The following is an 18,945-nucleotide window of genomic DNA, read 5'->3' on the forward strand; positions in this document are numbered from 1 at the left end:
CAGGAAGACGTTATGAAACGTTTACGTAGTCACTATTGTAATATTCTCGTAGCCACGAGCGTTCTAGAGGATAGTATTGACGTTCCAGCTTGCCATCTGGTTATCCGGTACGATATGCCACAAATTCACTGGGCGTCTGTTCATTCAAATGCTCGAGCGCACTCTAAAAAAATCATTATATTCTGATGGTCGAGAAGGAGCCCATAGATGAATTACTGGTGAATCTCTATCACTTCCATGCCACTGAACAAATTCTGCTAAGTAAAAATGGCTATCACAGCTCTTTGACCGAGTTCGTCAATCACACTGAAGATATGCTCAATAAAATTGGGAAACCGTACACTTCTGGTGACGCTTCAAAATCTTATGCTTCTTTACCAAACGCCATCGCCATCATTAACAGGTATAACGCAAATAGGCTTAAAATTTTAAACGACTGCAATTTTCAGAAAGATAAATATTTGTAGATATTGCGCAAGGTTGCCCAGTGATTGTTTCACGCGCCTCATTACTATTTGGAAATACGAACAGTTAGCGAAAATACGTTGACCCATCTGTAGGGGACAGATGGTCCGAACTGCGGACAACACACGGAAGGGAATGATGCGTTGCTATCATAGAAGGAATGAAAATCTGACGGGCGTCCGCAGTAGCCTATTGTAAAATGAAGTCATTCCTCATTACCCTCGTGATTTTCTTCGCCGGAAATTATGTGGCTGAAGTGTCAATCCAAATTATTTTCGAAGGTCCAGGTTATGGCATTCTGAACGGCACCAACGAAACATCGTCTTATACCGAACGTACATTTTACGCATTCTGTAGCGTCTACTATGCAAAAAATCATCTTATTAAAATCTGTCCAGCCAAGGACCAAAAAGGATACTCCGCTGCAAATTTCGAAGACGAGTAAAGGTAAGTAAAGTAACATGAATAAGTTTTTCATCTAAAATCTAATTTAACTATGTTAATTTTGAATAGGTTTGTTACGGCATACTAATCCCGGCAAAGGAAGAATATAAATTTAAAACTTTATAATTCATCCTGCAATATTTATTGTTTAAGAGATTTAGATGCAAATTTGGCAAATAAAAAACAGTTAAAAATGCTTGTTTTGTTCTACTTGACGGTAGTAATATTCATACAAATAATATTTCAAAATAAAAAAGGGGGAGACAAATTTTTTAAAATTGGCAACTACGCGACTTTCGCAAATTGGCAACGCTTAAGCAAAGCGTCACCCTTTGTTCTCAGTCTTCCTTGTCGTTCAGTGGAGTGTAGGACTCCATTTTTTTTGCTCTTGTTTTACGAATATTTTTAGAAATATTTGAAAAGAAGAAAAGTTATAATTTGAATAGTTGAAAATCTGAAAAGGATGCCATCGACTGAAGAGTTGAAGCTGGCATGTCTATCTGTAGATCAAAGGAATTTGATACCTGACTTGACCGACAATAGAAGCGTTTGTTCCCAAGAGCAAGCAGGCTCGCATCATAGTACATGTTTAAATTCATTTTGCACGTCCAGTGCTTCAAGTCGGCTAATTTCAAACAGCTGAATTGAAATGATGACTAAAGTTTTAAATGACGAATAAAGAATTAATTGGCCTCATAAAATTTCATTATTGCTAGATATTGTTCAGCGTTTTGACAGCAACGTCCTCGCACCCTTTTTACCACCCAAATATAAATATGTTGTATCCGTAGGGTTGTCAGAGCTCCAAATTCGCCTTTACCTTTATTGTCTGGAAAATCACACTAAAGGAGGGTGCATCCAGCCCTACGGAAATCAAGGTGAAAGTGCTGGATTGTTCAGCGACTTTCAGCAGCTTGGCCGAGTTTGGACTCATCCAAAGGCTTTGCTTTTAGCGCGTAACCGTCCGGATTCAAGGAGCTCAACTCGACATGCCGTATCAAAAATTCCCACAGGCGGTGAAGGAAAAGCAAAAAAAAAATGTCAAGGACGACGATGACGACGATTACCTCATGAGGACCGAGGAACCAATGCTCGGTAAATATCTTGATTTTCACTATTTCCCTATTAAAAACTTTCTCCTTTGACGCATGCTTTGAAAACAAAAACACCGAAAATAGGCGAGGATGCGTGTATGCAAGACTCGGTTGACCAAGCTTTAACGCCGTCTAGCAGGTGGTCAGACTTAATCTCAGAAAACGAAATTAACAACATAGAACATAGTGGAAAATTTGTTTTGCTGATGGATTTTCTTCGGGTGTGCGAGCCGATAGGCTATAAATTATTGGTCTTCAGCCAGTCGCTCACAAACCTAGATCTGATTGAAGAGTTTCTTGCAATTGAAAATTCAAAAAATCAGTTAAGAAGCACTAACGACACCGATCAGGCAAGTGTTACATTTTACCAAGCACCGATGTTTGCGGTTATAATTTCTCTTTGTAGAAGATTATTGGTGGCACATGGAATATTAATACCGATTTTTTTCGACTGGATGGCTCGGCGTCTTACGAACAGCGTCTTAACTCGTGCCGAGCGTTCAATGACGCTCAGAATCCCCGTTCGCGTTTGTTTATAATCTCAACTAGGGCTGGCGGTATAGGCATAAATTTGGTAGGAGCCAATCGCGCCATTATTTTTGATGCGTCATGGAACCCTTCGCACGATCTGCAAAGTGTCTTCCGAGTTTACCGGTACAAAATTTGTCTTATTTGATAGCATCCGTAAATCTTTATTAAATTTTTTATGCAGTTTGGGACAAAAGAAGCCGTGTTACATTTATCGCTTCGTAGCTCAGGGAACTATGGAAGAAAAAATCTATTATCGTCAGGTTAGCCAAATAAAATAAAAGTTCGTTTGACACGTTTGCTTGCTGACGTTACTTTCCCCTTGCACAGGTAGCCAAACTTTCACTGTCAAGGCGTATTGTTGATGAAGAAAAAATCGATCGTTACTTCGGCTCAAACGATTTGTCTGACCTCTATACATTTAATGCCGATGGCCAGTTATCGTTACCGGCTATAATTCGAGAGCGTGAGGACTCTTCTCTTCTTGACGACAACCTACTAGCTGGAGTCGCAGTTCGAAAGAAAAAGTGGGTTGGTGGGTACCAAGCACACGATTCTTTACTTCAAAATCGCCCTGAAGAACATCTCGAAGATAGTGAGCAGCAAGTCATATGGAAAATATTTCAAACAGAAAAAGAAAAAGAAACTTCATTGACGCTTGCAAGCTCGCAAACAACTCTTTGAAGAAGTTGGTTTTTTTAGAACCTGAGAAGGGTGTGGGGAAGTGATCACTGCCATATTACGCATTTCCTTATTGTATCTACGTCGCATCGCAAGCATCAATCATGTAATTCTGTTGAATTTCTTTTTTATTTTTTGTTAATTTCTAAATAGATTTTTTTCCCATCCAGTTCTAATCCAGCGGGTAATGTAACATGTTTGCGTAATTAGTGTCTACGAAAATTAAGTACAATTTAATGGAACTGTTGTATTCAAGAAAAGCACGAGACCATCAGCACGAAGAGAAGCACTAGGCCATGAAAGTACTAAACAAACACGTAGCGTACATCCTATCATATAGTTCATACAAATGTGAAAACGACTGGTGGGAGGGTGTTAAATGAGCTCGTTTATTTGAACACCTGTTAACACACCTGAGTAAGCGCCCCAGAATCCTATCGACCCAAAATTCGTTTTTGTCATTGCAGGTTTTAACCTGTACGACACTTTGTGTTTAATGGTATTGCGTTGGAATTGTGGCAGTTGGAATTAGTACAATTTTACTGTCGCTTGGTTTGGTGCTCATCAAAATGAGGTCTAGTTACGTTTTTCTTTTAATAGTGGTAGTGGGTACTACAATCGCTTCCTCCGAATTCAAGCCAAATCCTGATGTAGACGAATGTTGGGAACGTTTTAAGGTAAACATCCCTTCCACCTGCCTCTCCTAAGATATACTTCTTTGATGTCGAACTCTTAACCGAATGCTTATTCATTTCAGGTAAGATTTCGAAAAACGTATGCTAGTGATGCTGAAGAACTGAAAAGACGGGAAATTTGGGAGAAGAACATCGCTAACATCGACAAACACAATGAAGAGTACAAGGAAGGCAAACATTCCTACACGCTTGCAGAGAACAAATACGCTGACATGGTATCTATACTATATAAAAAAAAAACAAGGAAAAGGGGAGGAACCTGTGTCTTTCACATTGCGTTTTTTGTGATTGGCGTCAAAACCGCCGCGGCTGAAGTGAATTTACGGGATGGGGATTTGGAAGACTAAAATGTTGGTGGAAATGCGGATTTTGGGCAATTTTTTAGTCTACGGGCTTTGCGTAAACGGGTGGGCGCTACAGTAGGTAAGCCGACGGGCAGGGATAGCGGGTGCGTTAAATAGGAAATAAAGAGTGGCATGACGGGCAAATATTGTGGGATGGATGACGGGCAGATTCAAAGAGTGGATCGACGGCCAACTATTATGGACAATTTTGCAGTTTGTAAGTGGACCGACGGGCAGAGACGGTACGGAGGAAGAGTAGGTGACGGGCAGAGGCAAAGAATAGGTGGATGGCCGGGCAACTACAGCGGGCATTTTGACGGGCTGGGACTGGGAGGGAAGGACGGACAAATGCTACGAAAAGTCGATGGGTGATACATCATACGTTTTGGCGGGGAGACAATGGGTCGACGGGCAGAGAGTGGGCCGATGGGCAGAGAGGGGGGTCAACGGGCAACAACAGCGAGTTTCTTGGCGGGCAACGTGGGTTGACGGGTAGAGACTTTACGAGAGAAGACGGGTAGAAGCAAAAAATGGTTGGACGGGCAATTATCGCGTTTTGACGGACAGAGACTGAACAAAAGGACAGACAAACGCAAAAAAGGTAGATGTGCCTCTACAGTAAGCGTTTTGGCGGGGAAAGAATGGATTGACGGGCTGAGAGTGGTTTTACGGGCACAAAGCGGGTTGACGGGCAGGGAGTGGGTTGACGGGCAGAGAAGGGCTCGACGGGCAACTTCAGCTGGGTTCTTGGCGGGCAGAGAAAGTGAGGTCATGGACGGGCGTAAGCAGTGAGTGGGTCGGCGGGCAAGAAAGGGGAACTCCTTATTAAAAAGAATTAAGCCTAGACGGGCGAAAAATATGCGTGGGTCGATTTACTGAAAAATAGCGTTAAAATACGCTAGCGCCACCTATCCCACGGCCCTGCACGGGCCTAAACTTACTACTAAACTAATATAAATCAGATATACTTATAAACATAATCTCACAAAATGGTTCACGTTATTGCCACGTTTTCAGACAAAGGAGGAATGGAAAAATCATTTCAAGGGAAGGAGACCTTCAAAGAAACCGAAAAAGAAGACTGCTTAATGACACGTTCAGCGACTGCAAGGAGGGAGTCGGTCCTTTCTATGTCCCATTGTCCCATTCTCGGCCGTTTACATCACCGTCTTGCATCAGAACACGTCCCTCATTCAGCCAGCAAACACTGCATTTTTTTGCCATTTTCAGACAGAACGCAATCTCGTTCATCATCTAAAAGAATAACCTGCGATAATTTTCAGACACTTGGCAATCTATACATCGAACCACCGAATACCAAATTTCGTCTCCTGGCGGGATTCCTTTTTCTGCACTAGACAGAGAAGATGCTGGTATAAAGTTGCCCGATTTATTTTAAGGCCAACTGAAGTTCGAAATGCACCGTACGTTACTCCGTCAGATGACGAAACATTTGCTTGCCTGTCTGAAAATGGCTAGGGTATTATAAATACGTTAATGGAAAAAATCGAAAATCGGTCTACTAACCAATGAATAATAAGAAGTAAAAGTGTGTATTTCGTTTACGTTGTTTGATCTACGGCAAAGTATTAGAAAATAACTGTTTTTGCCCCTTTATACCACATACGTTCTTGAGGTAAGTAAGTCGAATCATGTAGGCCTACTGAAACAAATCCAAGTTTATTATGAAACTTGGAAATAAATGGCAGAACCAGCCTCATTTTGAGGAGGAAACAGGACAGCTTTCTAACAATGAATGGAGACTAACACAGGATCTTGTTTAAAAGTGGCAAAAGAATTCCATTAAGAACTTCGTTTTAATTGTTACCCGAGTTGAAAAGATCATAGGTTCAGTGGAAATACTAGCCTAATTGAGTGACGGAACAAACTGTTTACCGAACACCGTACAGAAATTTTCTACAGAAAAAAACTAGTGTGCTATTAAATATGGCAGAGAAAACACCAACTATTCGAGCAACAACAAATTCTTGTAGAATGAAGTTAGACGATTTTTCTTACAACTAGGTGTTGATGTCACCAGAATTTCAATTCTGAGGAGCCCCGTCGTTCCAATGTTCGAAGAGATATAGGACGATTTGACTTACGATAGCTTTGATCATGTACCGTTCGCCGAATAATCACCACATCCTGAGGCAACAGAGTCATTGATACCGCATTTAACACATTTTTTTTCTCTAGGTTTAAGCAATTATCCCTTTAACCATCCTTGTGTATTTTTCATTCTTGCTTCGATTACCATATTGTCAGGTTTGTTAGTAGTAGTATTCGAATGTTGCTTGCCAACCTGATCTGGTTCCGGAGCTGTCCGTCGTGAATCGTAACCGAATTTCATTTGCGCTCGAATATACGGTAGAAGTTGTGGATGGTCCGTCATGAACCTAATAGTTGATATATTTAAAAGATAAAGATTTTGGATATGGAGATACAAACTGAGTTGGTTGGCAACTATTCAAAAATATTGCGAAATCGAGGAAAATTTTTTTAACCTCGTGCAATTCACGTAAGCAACATGGAAAAATTCTATACCCTAATGCACTTCGCCGTCGAGTCGAGTTACCAACCTCTCTATATAGACAGTAGTAATATTTGCGTTATCTTACTTCAACGAAATCGTAACCCGATTCTGTGTTAAAAGAATTGAAGTACAATCGCACTCGATAGCCGCATGGTACTTGGACTAAATAGCGGCAATCAAGCCAGTTTCCGTATTCGTTTGGGTAGTTTGGTGACTCGATGATGCCGCTGTACCCGCTAATTAAACCGCCACAGCTAGAAGGTTCTGCAAAGCACAAAAGAAAACGTATAGAAATCAAATTCAAGTAAATGTCAAAGGATCCAAGTGAATCCGTAATCGATCCGTAAGCAAACATATACAAGGTCTTACCCGATGGGCTTCCTGTTGTCACGTCCCACGGATAAGTCGTTAGGTAGTCTGTTTCTGTTGAGCTGCCTTCAAAATTTTAATAAACAAATGTTGAAAATGAAACCGGTAACTTTCTCATATACGGAAACACAGAAATGGGTACTTAAAAAAAGCACTCCATGCTTTCTCCGTCTAATTTACTGGAGACAAGGCTGGTGTTTGTTAAAACCGTCATGTTCAATGTTATGTTACAGCTCAAAAGTATAGGCCTACCGCAGATAATTGGAGCGTATGTTGAAGTGGTAGCCGGAGAAATAGGACCTGGAGAAATAGGACCCGGAGATTTAGGACCTACAAATAGGACCTGGAGAAATAGCACCTGGAGGAGTAGGACCACAAGTCCGCGCAAATCCTTGTGGCATTTACACACACCGTGGAGCAACCAGGTTTCTATGACTCTGCCCTTGCGCAAAATATTGTTTTTTACGATATATATGGCAACGGTTACTACAAGCAGACGACTGTTGCAAGCTCGAAGTGTCAACATCCTACAATTCTATGAATCGTTTAAGTTGCTTATTGTAAGCGGTGTTTGTTTGACAGGTAAGTGGCTAGTTTCAGTAAAATAAAAAAAATTTTATTTCCTAGGTTTGGCAGTTTTGGTACATTTCAAATTCATGTTGGCATTAGCACCACAGAAGAAAAAAATTTACTTGGAAGGAAAGGTATTTAAAGTATAGACATAATTTTATTAATTGCAGTTGGAAATTTGACACAGATTACTAATCCGAAATGTTTCTTAGGTGGTTACTATCAAGGAGAATCATGAAACTAGAGCATGATTTACCATGAACCATTTGGGAACCAACTTGTTAGCTGCCTTATAACTATCATCCTTCTGGTAATCTAGATGTTCACAGATTTTTTGTTTGTGAAATTTATGTAATCATTTTTCTTATCGTTCAGATGAAATAACAGCATTACAGCTGTTAGTAACGTCAAGACATTAATCTCAAGATGCAAGTACTGAGCTTTAACAGATTTCAATTTACATAAGCAAGACAACCAATTCTGTTGTTGAGGAGAAAACCAACTACACACCCAGCTATGAATGGTAAAATATGTGTAATTGAATCTAAATTAATTTTATTTTTATGGTTTAAAGGCTTTTCGTTCTTACGTTCACGTTCAAGGCTACAACTCATCGAATCGGACTTTTATAAGCATGCCATAAAATATCTCGCCAATTTTAATTGAATCATTTGTTCTAGGTCTTAGTCATTGGTGAAGAAAACCACTTGCCTTACATGAGGCCACCACTATCGCGTAAGAATTGTGGTTCATGGACGATCCCGAAGTGTCAAACAAACTGAAGTTTAAGCAGTGGAATGGAAAAAAGTGAAGGTGATTGTCTAAAGTTATAATTTTGTGTTGCGTTATTTTAATGAATGTGACCTATTTTTGGATCCAGTTTGTTCTTCGATCAGGATGAATTCTACTGCAGTCCAGTGGAATTAGTTGCCAAAGAAAATGGTGGTGTTTCAGTTGTGCGACGACATCATGTAGTTAAACTGGACATTGCTGGTCGCAAAGCTGAGTTAGATGACGGCCTTACCATCACCTACGACAAGTGCCTTATTGCCACAGGTGAATTTCTTTCGTATTTATCTAAAATTTAAAGTACTCGATAATTATAACTTTTTGGAATGTTGAAAAACTTTTATAATCTTCCTACTAGATAGTATCTGAGAGCCATTGTTTAATTATCATTTCAGTTAGACGCATTTTCAACTATTAACTACCTTAATTTATTATCGTCTTAGGTGGCAAACCCTAACATCCAGCAGGAATAAAGATGGTAAAAACCCGGATTCGTTCCATGTTGTTCATTCTTGTTGCATGCTATATTATATGTTATTGTTCGTTTTTCTTGTTCGTAATTTTCATCCCACATAGCACATCTCTGCCGTCGGATGTCCGACTGTGATCCGAACATCCGTTAGATATCCTGCGCCATATCAGGTTGTTCCATGGATGTCCGTCGGCTATTAGAATTTGAAGCCCGGTGGAGGTGCCAAAACAAGATCCTGAGGACGTCCCTGCAACAGCAAAGAAGAGTTTCAAATTTTTTTCTTTTTTCTAAATAAACGTTGTTAAAAAAAGAGAATTTAAACCATGTTTTAAATTGATTTCGAAAAGACCTCTTAGGTTTTGATTCAACTTGAAAAAGCTTTGTTAAAGATCACCATACGTAAAAATAATGTTATATAATTGAACGGTCGTTGAAAAAAATTATTTGATTAAAAATTAGACCATGGCGAATGAAATAACAAAATGTTAAACACATTACATAATACATTGTACATTGCAATATATTTATCTCATCATATCTTACTCAATTTTCAACATACGTTACAATAATAATTTTAATTTTCAATTATTTTTTAATTAAATAATTACAATTCCTAACATTATTCATCTGATTTGTGTCAAACCTAGATTAAAATACCTTATCTCCTCGTTCATCCTACAAAGGTAGATAATGCCGTTACCAATAAACCAATCTTAATAATGATAAAAGTAAATACATTCGGCAATTGCTCGAAGTGCCAAAATTCCTGACTCTTTTTATCTCCCAATCCACACAGAAAAGTGTCTCCTTCAGAATGATAAAGGAACAGGTAACAAATTGTCTTTAAAAACATTTGCTAAAACGTCAAAAGTTGTTTGTGTTAAAATGGGGAAGATTAGGTAACCATTTACGGCCAAGAACCCCATCAATACCTTAAAGAAGAGCACGTAAAGTGTTTGCTGAAACGTACATGTTAATGAAACTGTCTGTTGGACTCACCAAATGTGTAGAGTTGAAATTTCTCCCTCACTGTGGGCTCATTTTGGCTCGGGGAGCCACAACCTCAATAGAAAAATATACAAAATCATTTGGAAGATAGCAGTGGTAAATAATTCCATTCATCTCTAAGTATAAATTGTCGAACTCTGATATCTAAATATAAGAAAAATGTAACGTTAACCAAAATAAACTACAGTAAATGTAAACTTGCCTGATATTCTTCTGATGTCTCACTCGAGCAGACGTTACTTTAACAATCGCCAACTGAATTCAAATTTAGCATTGAGAGGTAACCCAATGTTAATAAATAATTCACAATTATCATCTAAAACGGACTTTAAAAACTTACTGTAATGTTTAAACTATATCCTTGTAAAAAACTCCTTCAATAATCAAGTTATTATATAAAAAGATTTTTGAGATGAAACCATTCCCCGGTGTTTAGGGAAAGACTACTGAAATGATAAATAATGGTAGTTTCGAATTTCCAATTTTCGCATGCTGATTCAGCATTTCAGCTAGTCCTCGTTTAGTTGTTCGTGGTGTAGCTTATCGTATGTGCTGTTTATGTGCTGCGTCTGGAGTTTTCGTGTAACATTAAGTGAATTTCGCGTTTGGAACTTTTCTCGTTAGCAACTAGTGCTTCTGTTACTCTGTGGGCTACTACCGTCTTCCGATTTTGTGTGTGCTGTGCCGTTCCGGATTACTTTCAGTGCCTATGTGCTTCTCTCGATGCTGTCCAGCGGCCTGATCTGTTCCTCTCCAGCTGCGTAGTCTTCCTATTGAGGCCCCTCACTATAGATTATTAAAATGATCAGTTTTTTATTTGTCTTCCAAACTTGAAAGTTACATGTTGTATCTTATATGTCGGTATATATCAATACAAAGAAATTTCTCACCATAATTCCATCGTTGTGTTACATTATTTATTTTTCATACTTTACTTTAGCCAGGAATGCTTAAACAAAGGTATTTCCATAATTCTCACATGTTCAGAGCATGTTCTTTTCCCGTCCAACAGGACTTCCCTCGAATATCAATCGGCATATTCCCGGGAGGTCTTCTAATATTCCGTCGGCATCCGATGGACATCCAACCAGGAGGTCGGGCAGTTCCACGGATGTTCGTAAGATGTCATCGTTATCCAAATAGGATATACCACGGATGTCCGTGGGACCGAATTGTGCTATGTGGGATTCATCAAACCTGAGTTTTTTTTCTTTCTTAGTTTTGGAAGCAGTTGAAAGGCCCGCAAAGTAAAACAACAGTTATTCGACTTTCTCCATCAGCAACAACAGCAGCCTGAGCAACGGCCGCATAGCAGTGTGAAAAGAAAGTGAAAAAAATTCAAGTCAGTTGCCATTTTTCTTTATACTATTTGCCATACTTTGTGTTAACGTCGTAAGACTTTAAATTACCAAATTTATCTTTGCAGATCTCGGACGCAGTGCAGTTGTTCGCCGATTATCCGAAGAGCATACAAAACTATTTATACGATGTCGATGGCAATATTCTGCTTGATGTTTATTTACACTCAAACCTCTTCAGTTCCATTGGGTTACAACCACCCTGAATTATTAGATGTCAAGATAAAGAAAACATCAGAACGTAATTGAATTGATTATTTACCTGTCTGGGCAACATCAAAATTTTAATTTATATTTCTCAAAGATTCATAAACCGACCTGCCGTCGGTGTATTTCCTGGTGAAAATTATCCTCAGCGAGTCCAGAATTCTCTGTTACGTATTGCTCCCAAAGGCCATACAGAGGTAAGTTGTAGCTCCTTAATTGTTCCGACCAATTGCAAATAATAAAAAATATATTTAAAGGTAACGACGATGGCGTGTGGATCGTGCTCAAACGAAAATGCGTACAAGGCAATTTTCGTTTGGTATCGCCGGAAACAGAGGGGAGATAAGTCATATACCCCAGAGGAGAAGACGAGTTGCGTAATGAACCAATTGCCTGGTGTTTCTGACCTGACTCTTATGTCTTTCAAAGGTATTTAGAAACACGTTACAATGTTGAATCAATATTAAATTAAAGCCTTTACTCTGTTACAAAAGGCGCTTTCCACGACAGAACGTTTGGTACGTTAATCACGACTCATACCAAGCCAGTCCATAAACTGGACATTCCTACAAAGGACTGGCCAATTGGATCCTTCCCTCGCCACAAGGTTAGTTTTAAAATTTCAATTAGGCTCAAACTATTACCTGATCTCATATTTCTTGTAATTTTACATCCGTTGGAAGAATTTGTGCGTGAAAATGAGGAAGAAGATCGTCGCTGTTTGGCGGAAGTTGAAGAGCTTTTTGATCGGTACAACAAATGTAAATAATATGCTTACCTGGATTTAGTTCGTCTGGTGCTACCGAAGTCAAATCGAAAAGTTTTTTTGAATTTCTTGTTTAATTATTTGTATTTTGTAAAAATAAATGATATGTAAATCAATTACCAAAAATTTATGGTTTTATTTTAATTTAAACAAATTTTCTTGCGTCCTTTGGCTGCCGCGATCCGGACATTCCGCGGATGTTCCAATACGTACGTTCACTGAACGTACGGATTTGCCATCCTGCAGACGTCCAACTAAGGACGTCCGTAGTACTCCCAAATAAGGACGTTACCAGGACTTCCAATTAATTACGTCCGTAGGACGTCCTCCAGTGGACGTCCCTAAAACCGGACATTAGGACATCCTGGTGACGTACATCTGCCGTCATAATGGGACGTCCCGATCGGCCAGCCAGGACGTAGATGGGATGTCCCTGGGACGGACAAAGGCTAGTAGGGTATGTATGTGCTATAATCTTTTTGTTTAAGGAAGGCAAGCCAGCATATGTCATCCAATTTCAGGGGAAACGCAGGACTCTGATAAAATGAAAACTCAACTTAAACGGAAGTTAGATAAGTTGGAGAAGAAGAAACTAAACAAACAAAGGAAAAATAACAGATGCCAAGGTAAACTTTGATTTCGACAAAAAAAAATAGACCTTCAACTAATTTTACTTTTCTGTATTACAACAGATAAAAGAATACTAAGCGCAATAGGTTAAAAAAAAATGTGGAATTGATTGCGAGCTTCATAAACCAATTAGGAAAGAGAATAAAATCAACATCACAAACGAGAAAGAAGTTGGTTGAACGCATCGAAAAACAAGAAAAGAGAAAGGAACAACAACAGAAAAGGGATAAATCAACATTAAGAAAACGAAAAATGAAAGGAAAGCATAAACTGAATAAACTAGCAAAAAAAACAAACTTATCGTATGAATTGCCGATATTGACATGGATGAGCTGCCTCGTGTTCCATTATTTACAGGCCGTGCCATGATAGTTTTGTATAACAATACACTGGCATGCCTTCCATGATCCGAGCGGAACTCATTATTTTCGTTCTTGCCACGTAGGTCTCTATTTATGGTTTTGCGGCAAATATTTTTTTTATTAAAAAATGTGCTTGTCTTAAAATATATATATGTAATTTTTTTCTTATTTATCAGTGTATTAAGGAGTACTTAGGGGAAGGCATGCCCCTCGTCTCCGGGAATTCGCATGGAATAAGGATATCAGCCAGGGGGGAGGGTGATACTAGGACTGGAAAAGCCATTAACGAAAGGTCAAGGGCAAAAAATCAAACACTGTGTAAAAATAAATATAACTTTTATACATGAGCTGTGTAAAGCAATAGATAATGCGTGTAATCGTGCAAAAAAATACAAATATGAATTCAAACAAAAAAGTTATGATGGACTGATTACACGAGCAATTGATAACGTGGTTTAGAGTGCGGAAAACTACATATGCCGTCCGGTTCTGACTTTATAACAGCGGGCATTAGGGCTATTTCCTAAGGAGAATTAGGACCAATTCTAAGGAGAAATAGGACCCTTATGATGGAGAAATAGGACCCTTCAAAATATGTTAGAAGATTGGGTCCTAATTCTCCGGGTCCTATTTCTACAGGTCCTATTTTCGGGTCCTGAATCTCCGGGTCCTATTTCTCCAGGTCCTAATTCTCCGGCAATCGTAGAAATGTGGGCCGAAGCCACAGCGTGTGCTGTTTACCTTCAAAATCGTGTACTATGTAAATCTATGGCAGACATGACTCCATATCAAGGGTGGCATGGACGAAAACCAAATTTGTCTCATATTTGCATTTTTTGGTTCAGTTGCCTACATGCATATTCCCAAGGATGAAAGATTCAAATTTGATCGAAAAGGGCTAAAATGTCTGTTAGTCGGCTACTCTGAGACACAAAAAGCTTTTCGTCTATGGGATCCAGTGTCAAGAAAAATAAAAATTTCCAGAGACGTCATCTTCGATGAATCTGCCGAAAAACCAAACTCTATTTTAATAATCCCTTCATCCAATAACTACTTTAAGTGTAACATTGAAAGCAAAAATGGAAAGGGTGGGGGAGCATCAGTTTCCATCGGACGTGCCGCCGAGTCCATTTCTCATGCTAACAATGAAACTTTCGATCGTGATGAAGCTCAAAATACCGAACGACAACCTGTAATCGAAGAGCATATTGCCGATCCGTTCCATGGATTTACACCACCCAAACCATCACCTAGAATCAGAAAGAAACCACAAAGGCTGATTGAAGATCCTAATTTTCTGAGCTTGACAGTGCCTGCTCTTCTCATCCATGAAATGGAAGAACCCCAATCGTACGTTGAAGCCATTTCATGTCACCAATCAAAAGAGTGGAAGCAAGCCATGCAGGAAGAAATTGATTCACTAAACCAGCATGGGATTTGGCGACTTGAAAAGCTTCCCGAAAGACGCCGCACAGTGAAGAACAAATGGCTCTTCAAAATCAAGCACGATGCTGACGGAAAGGCAACTCGTTTTAAAGCTCGCTTAGTTGCAAAAGGATTCTCTCAGAGGGAAGGGATCGACTATGATGAGACGTATGCTCCTGTCGTCCGATATGAGTCAGTGCGAACAATACTAGCAACTGCAGCAACACTCGATCTTGAAATCATTCAACTTGACGTAAAAACAGCGTTCCTGCATGGTGACCTTTCTGAGGAAATTTACATGGACCAGCCCCAAGGATTTATTGTAGCAGATCAAAGTACTGCTGTGTGTAGACTCATGAAAAGTCTTTATGGACTCAAACAGGCTTCGAGAACGTGGAACATGAAGTTTGACAGTTTTCTTCTAAAGTTTGGATTCGTTCGCAGCAATGCTGATTCATGTGTGTATTTTCGTCAAGATGAAAATGGATGTCTAATTTTGGCCTTGTGGGTTGATGATGGGCTTCTGTGCGGTTCTTCCAGGAATAAGCTTACGGAGGTCGTCAGTTACCTACGTGACCAACTGGATATAACAACTATTTTATTGGCATCAGGATCACTCGAGACCGGTTAAATCGGACTATAACTTTGTCTCAAGAACAATACGTTGGTCGCGTTCTGAAGCGATTTGGTATGTCGGACTGCAACCCTAAGATTGTTCCTGCCGACTCGTTCACAAATCTTAATTCAACTGGTCTCGGTGACGGAGAAAGTGTTGATGATTTTGATTCTGCACTCTATCGCGAGGAGGACGATTGTCTGATAAGCAGTGGGGACGATTATGTACTTGATGGTTTGTACTCGTCCAGACATCGCATACGCAGTAGGACAAGTTGCACAACACTAGTCAACCTAAACCTGCTCACTGGAAAGCTGTGCGAAGAATCCTAGCTTATTTAAAAGGAACATCCAATTACGGAATCTCATATCATAATACTGAATCTCCTCATTCGCTTCTAGCCTATTCTGCTTCAGATTATGCCGGTGACACGGTGTCGCGTAGATCCACATCTGGCTACATCCTTTTGCTAAATGGAGGGCCTATTACTTGGGCAAGCCGGCGACAGCAGTGTGTTTCACTTTTAACTACTGAAGCTGAGTACATCGCGATGTGTGAGGCCACAAAGGAGGTGACATGGATGCGGCGACTGCTTAGCGACATTGGCTCAGAACAAACTGAACCGACAACTCTAAAATCAGACAATCAAGGCGCTATCAAGCTAGTGTCCAACCCTGAGTTTCATCGTCGTACAAAATATATTGACGTCAAGTATCACTATGTTCGACAACAATACCAAGCCGGAGTCATAAAAATTGATTACGTTGGAACGAAGAACCAGTTAGCTGATCTACTCACCAAGGCGTTGACAGGACCAGCATTTCAAGATATGCGATACCAAATTGGAGTTCAAGCTTTACATGCGGTTTGAATGGGGATGTTGTTTTTTGTATTGTGTCAAACCGACGTTAATTCTCTCTTCTGATTTAATCCGGCAATGTTGCTCCCTACTCAGTTAAGTCAGTAGTGTAAGCTCAAGTGTAAGCTCAAGTGTGTGCTCAAGTGTGTACTCAAGTGTGTTCTGACTGATTACAATTAAGTAATAAAAGTGAAAACGTTACTCGCTAGTTCGGCTACTTTGTGAAGTTAATTCAACAGGATCTTGAAGTTTGGAGGTTGTAGACGACTGCAACAGCTGCTGTGAGGACGATGACTATGGGTATGAGAACGTTCAGAACGCTCATCTTCGTCGTGGTCCGTAGGGTCGCAACTGGACATCATCGTGGCCCTCTCCCCTCGCCGTGGGTCTCGTGGAGATGCATCGGCGGCGACTAATCTTCTACGATGTCGGACTGCGTCTTCCATCGTGCGGAGGGGTGACAGGGTTGAGATGTCTTGGCGAGTTGGTAGGACTTGTGGTCGCTCAGAAGGTCGCTGATATTGAATCGCTTGTGGTTGAGCTTTCATCTCGTCCATTTCTGATCGTAGACCTTCGATTTTAACGTTCAACTCCACCTTAACTGTGTCAATCTTCTGATCTAAACCGTCCAACGTGTGAGTTGCTTCCCGGACTAACGTGTTGTTGGTCGCTATGTCTTGGGACGGGACTCTTGAACTATCAATGAGCTTACTCAGTTGTTCGCTCATGCTCCTTAACGCCTTTTTGAGGGTTTCTGTGATGGAAGTTGTGTTTGCTTCCATCTTAGCCCTTGCCGTTTCCAACTTCAATTCCAGCTTCAGCATCTGGGCTTCAGTCTCCAACTCTCCTTGGGTTGATTGTTGGAGAAGGCTTGCTGGTTTAACGTTGGTACGCCTCTTTCCAGATAACGTGGTACTACATGTGATGTCCGAAGCTGATATCCCTATCGAACTGACGGACTGATTTGAGGAAGGGGCGTAGCGACTTGCGAATTTGATAACTTCAACGTGGTCTGTTTCGAAGTCTGCTTCCCACTTGTCACATGCTTGACGTTGTTGCTCAGTGAGGTCGGATATACTTTCTGTATATTGGTTGTAAATTGCTTTGACTTCATCGTAAATACGAATCAATTCGTCACGCCATGCTGCTACTTGCAATTTCTTCAATCTGATGGCTCCCATCTTGTGGTCGCCACAGCCTTTCTGAGTTGTGTCGTTAACTTCGTGTGGGCCGCCTTTCTCTTCCCACGCTTCTTCTTGAGATCGTTTTCGGGAAGTAATGGCCGTTCACTCTTCTGCCGTTCAGGTTTCGATGCGTCTACCATTGGGTTCGGGCCGCGTTCCCAAATGTGGCCAATTTCCATATTTTCGGCTTTGGGAACGGCTTCACTCATGACGTACAAACGTTATTTTAGGCTGATAGAGTCATACGTTAACGGATGTCGATGATTCACGTAGATACACCGATCTTCTAGTCAGATGGCAAACGCGTGGCGGACAGGTGGGTGCCTTCAGGCTGGCGTGGACGTTTGCCAAAGGTTTACAGGGAGAATACCCGACAATTTACAAATCAAGCGAGGGTTTTACTAACGAGGACGGGAAATGCACGTGTTCGTCAAATCCCGGGTTTCGGCACCATTTGTTCTTGACTCCCGTGCAAAGAGTCGTAACAAAGAAGAATGAGGGATGAGTGGTGATAGAGATGAAATGCAAATGACGATGATATAAAACAAAAAGGGAATACTGCTTTATTTCAAAGTTTGAAAGGAACAAAAACCGCACGCTTGCTTCAACAAAACCGAGAGGACGAAAAACGAGACAACTTGTCTGAGTTTGAAGAAAAGAGGAGACGAAAAGAAAAATGACTGTCTGGGTCGGCTTACAATACAACATTACTAATTGTAATTACATTATTACAATACTACCCCTTCCCATAGAAAGGGGTAAAAAGCAAACGAAATGGGCACACAGAAATACTGTGTAGGCCCGTGCCCCCTACAGCCCTGCCCGCGAGGGCAGCACCGTAGGTGACAGCAACTAAATTTCTTCAGATGAGACAAGTTAACTTGATTGAGAATCCAGTGGGATTGTGGCGATGTTTACTTGTAATTGCCATTATTCTAATATCCTGAACAAGATAGTATAAAAAACATCCCTGACAATATAAATCTGTCCGAACAGAACACGAAATTTTAAAATTTCTCCTGATTGCAATGCGGGCGACCCGAGCTCGAGTCCAGTATCAGTCTTTGTTTCCCCCCCCCCTCCCCCCTTTCGTAACGTAAGCTGGATACGCGCGGCGCTAGGTTCCACTTTCTACTGTTTTTTCCACTCATTTGAATTCTATATTAATTACCAAACAATGGAAAGTGGAGCACGGTTTGGGATATTAGGCCTGACTGGCAATTTAGTTTTCGGAGCAGGAGGTATTGCGCGCTGACAGGCCGTTTTTATAATCTTGTCTTCCCCTTATGCACATTTTCAAGGAGCTATTGGTTACCATATTACACATCACATACTACACTGAAATTTAAGGAAGCTTTGCACTTAACGTTAACAAAGCTACTAATAATGACAAATAAATTTTAACTGTTTTCGACCATGAAAGACCTTTTTTTATGAGTCTGTAATTAATGACGTCACTAAACCTTTTAAAATGAATCCAAGAATTTTTCCTTCAAATTTTCCACTATCATGGAAGGCATGCCAGTGTATTTTTATATAAACT

General features: G+C 40.3%; 1 protein-coding gene and 3 long non-coding RNA genes across 5 annotated transcripts; 3 read left to right on the top strand and 1 right to left on the bottom strand.

The window, feature by feature from the left end:
* Nucleotides 1-1,268: 1,268 nt before the first annotated feature.
* LOC130685353 (transcriptional regulator ATRX homolog) lies at nucleotides 1,269-5,300 on the top strand. 2 transcript variants are annotated; one of them, XM_057508650.1, is made up of 9 exons: nucleotides 1,269-1,490; nucleotides 1,701-2,004; nucleotides 2,088-2,353; nucleotides 2,410-2,657; nucleotides 2,716-2,794; nucleotides 2,862-3,318; nucleotides 3,383-3,889; nucleotides 3,970-4,122; nucleotides 5,269-5,300. In XM_057508650.1, exons 2-6 carry the CDS (start codon nucleotides 1,899-1,901, stop codon nucleotides 3,213-3,215), a joined length of 1,053 nt encoding a protein of 350 aa, XP_057364633.1. In that variant the 5' UTR covers nucleotides 1,269-1,490; nucleotides 1,701-1,898; the 3' UTR covers nucleotides 3,216-3,318; nucleotides 3,383-3,889; nucleotides 3,970-4,122; nucleotides 5,269-5,300. The 2 variants fall into 2 exon arrangements, with proteins under 2 accessions (XP_057364633.1, XP_059350445.1); XM_059494462.1 differs by having other exon boundaries at nucleotides 1,269-2,004.
* Nucleotides 5,301-6,620: 1,320 nt separating this feature from the next.
* Nucleotides 6,621-7,436, bottom strand: LOC132087822 (uncharacterized). The gene is made up of 4 exons (XR_009420648.1): nucleotides 7,409-7,436; nucleotides 7,157-7,222; nucleotides 6,873-7,051; nucleotides 6,621-6,650 (listed from the first exon to the last, which is right to left on the bottom strand). It is a non-coding gene; the product is annotated as an uncharacterized LOC132087822 (long non-coding RNA).
* A 309-nt stretch (nucleotides 7,437-7,745) lies between these two features.
* LOC130685394 (uncharacterized) lies at nucleotides 7,746-8,240 on the top strand. The gene is made up of 3 exons (XR_008999598.2): nucleotides 7,746-7,860; nucleotides 7,939-8,036; nucleotides 8,102-8,240. It is a non-coding gene; the product is annotated as an uncharacterized LOC130685394 (long non-coding RNA).
* Nucleotides 8,241-11,678: 3,438 nt separating this feature from the next.
* On the top strand, nucleotides 11,679-12,148 carry LOC130685386 (uncharacterized). The gene is made up of 3 exons (XR_008999591.1): nucleotides 11,679-11,757; nucleotides 11,818-11,989; nucleotides 12,055-12,148. It is a non-coding gene; the product is annotated as an uncharacterized LOC130685386 (long non-coding RNA).
* Nucleotides 12,149-18,945: the final 6,797 nt, after the last annotated feature.

The sequence above is a fragment of the Daphnia carinata genome, chromosome 3 (assembly GCF_022539665.2).
Source record: "Daphnia carinata strain CSIRO-1 chromosome 3, CSIRO_AGI_Dcar_HiC_V3, whole genome shotgun sequence".
Taxonomy (NCBI): Eukaryota; Metazoa; Arthropoda; class Branchiopoda; order Diplostraca; family Daphniidae; genus Daphnia; species Daphnia carinata.

Coding starts and splice junctions, on each gene's coding strand:
- LOC130685353 (XM_059494462.1), top strand. CDS start 1,899: ATGCCGTATCAAAAATTCCCACAGGCGGTGAAGGAAAAGCAAAAAAAA. Junction 2,354..2,409: donor GCACTAACGACACCGATCAG/GCAAGTGTTACA, acceptor TTCTCTTTGTAG/AAGATTATTGGTGGCACATG. Junction 2,658..2,715: donor AGTGTCTTCCGAGTTTACCG/GTACAAAATTTG, acceptor TTTTTTATGCAG/TTTGGGACAAAAGAAGCCGT.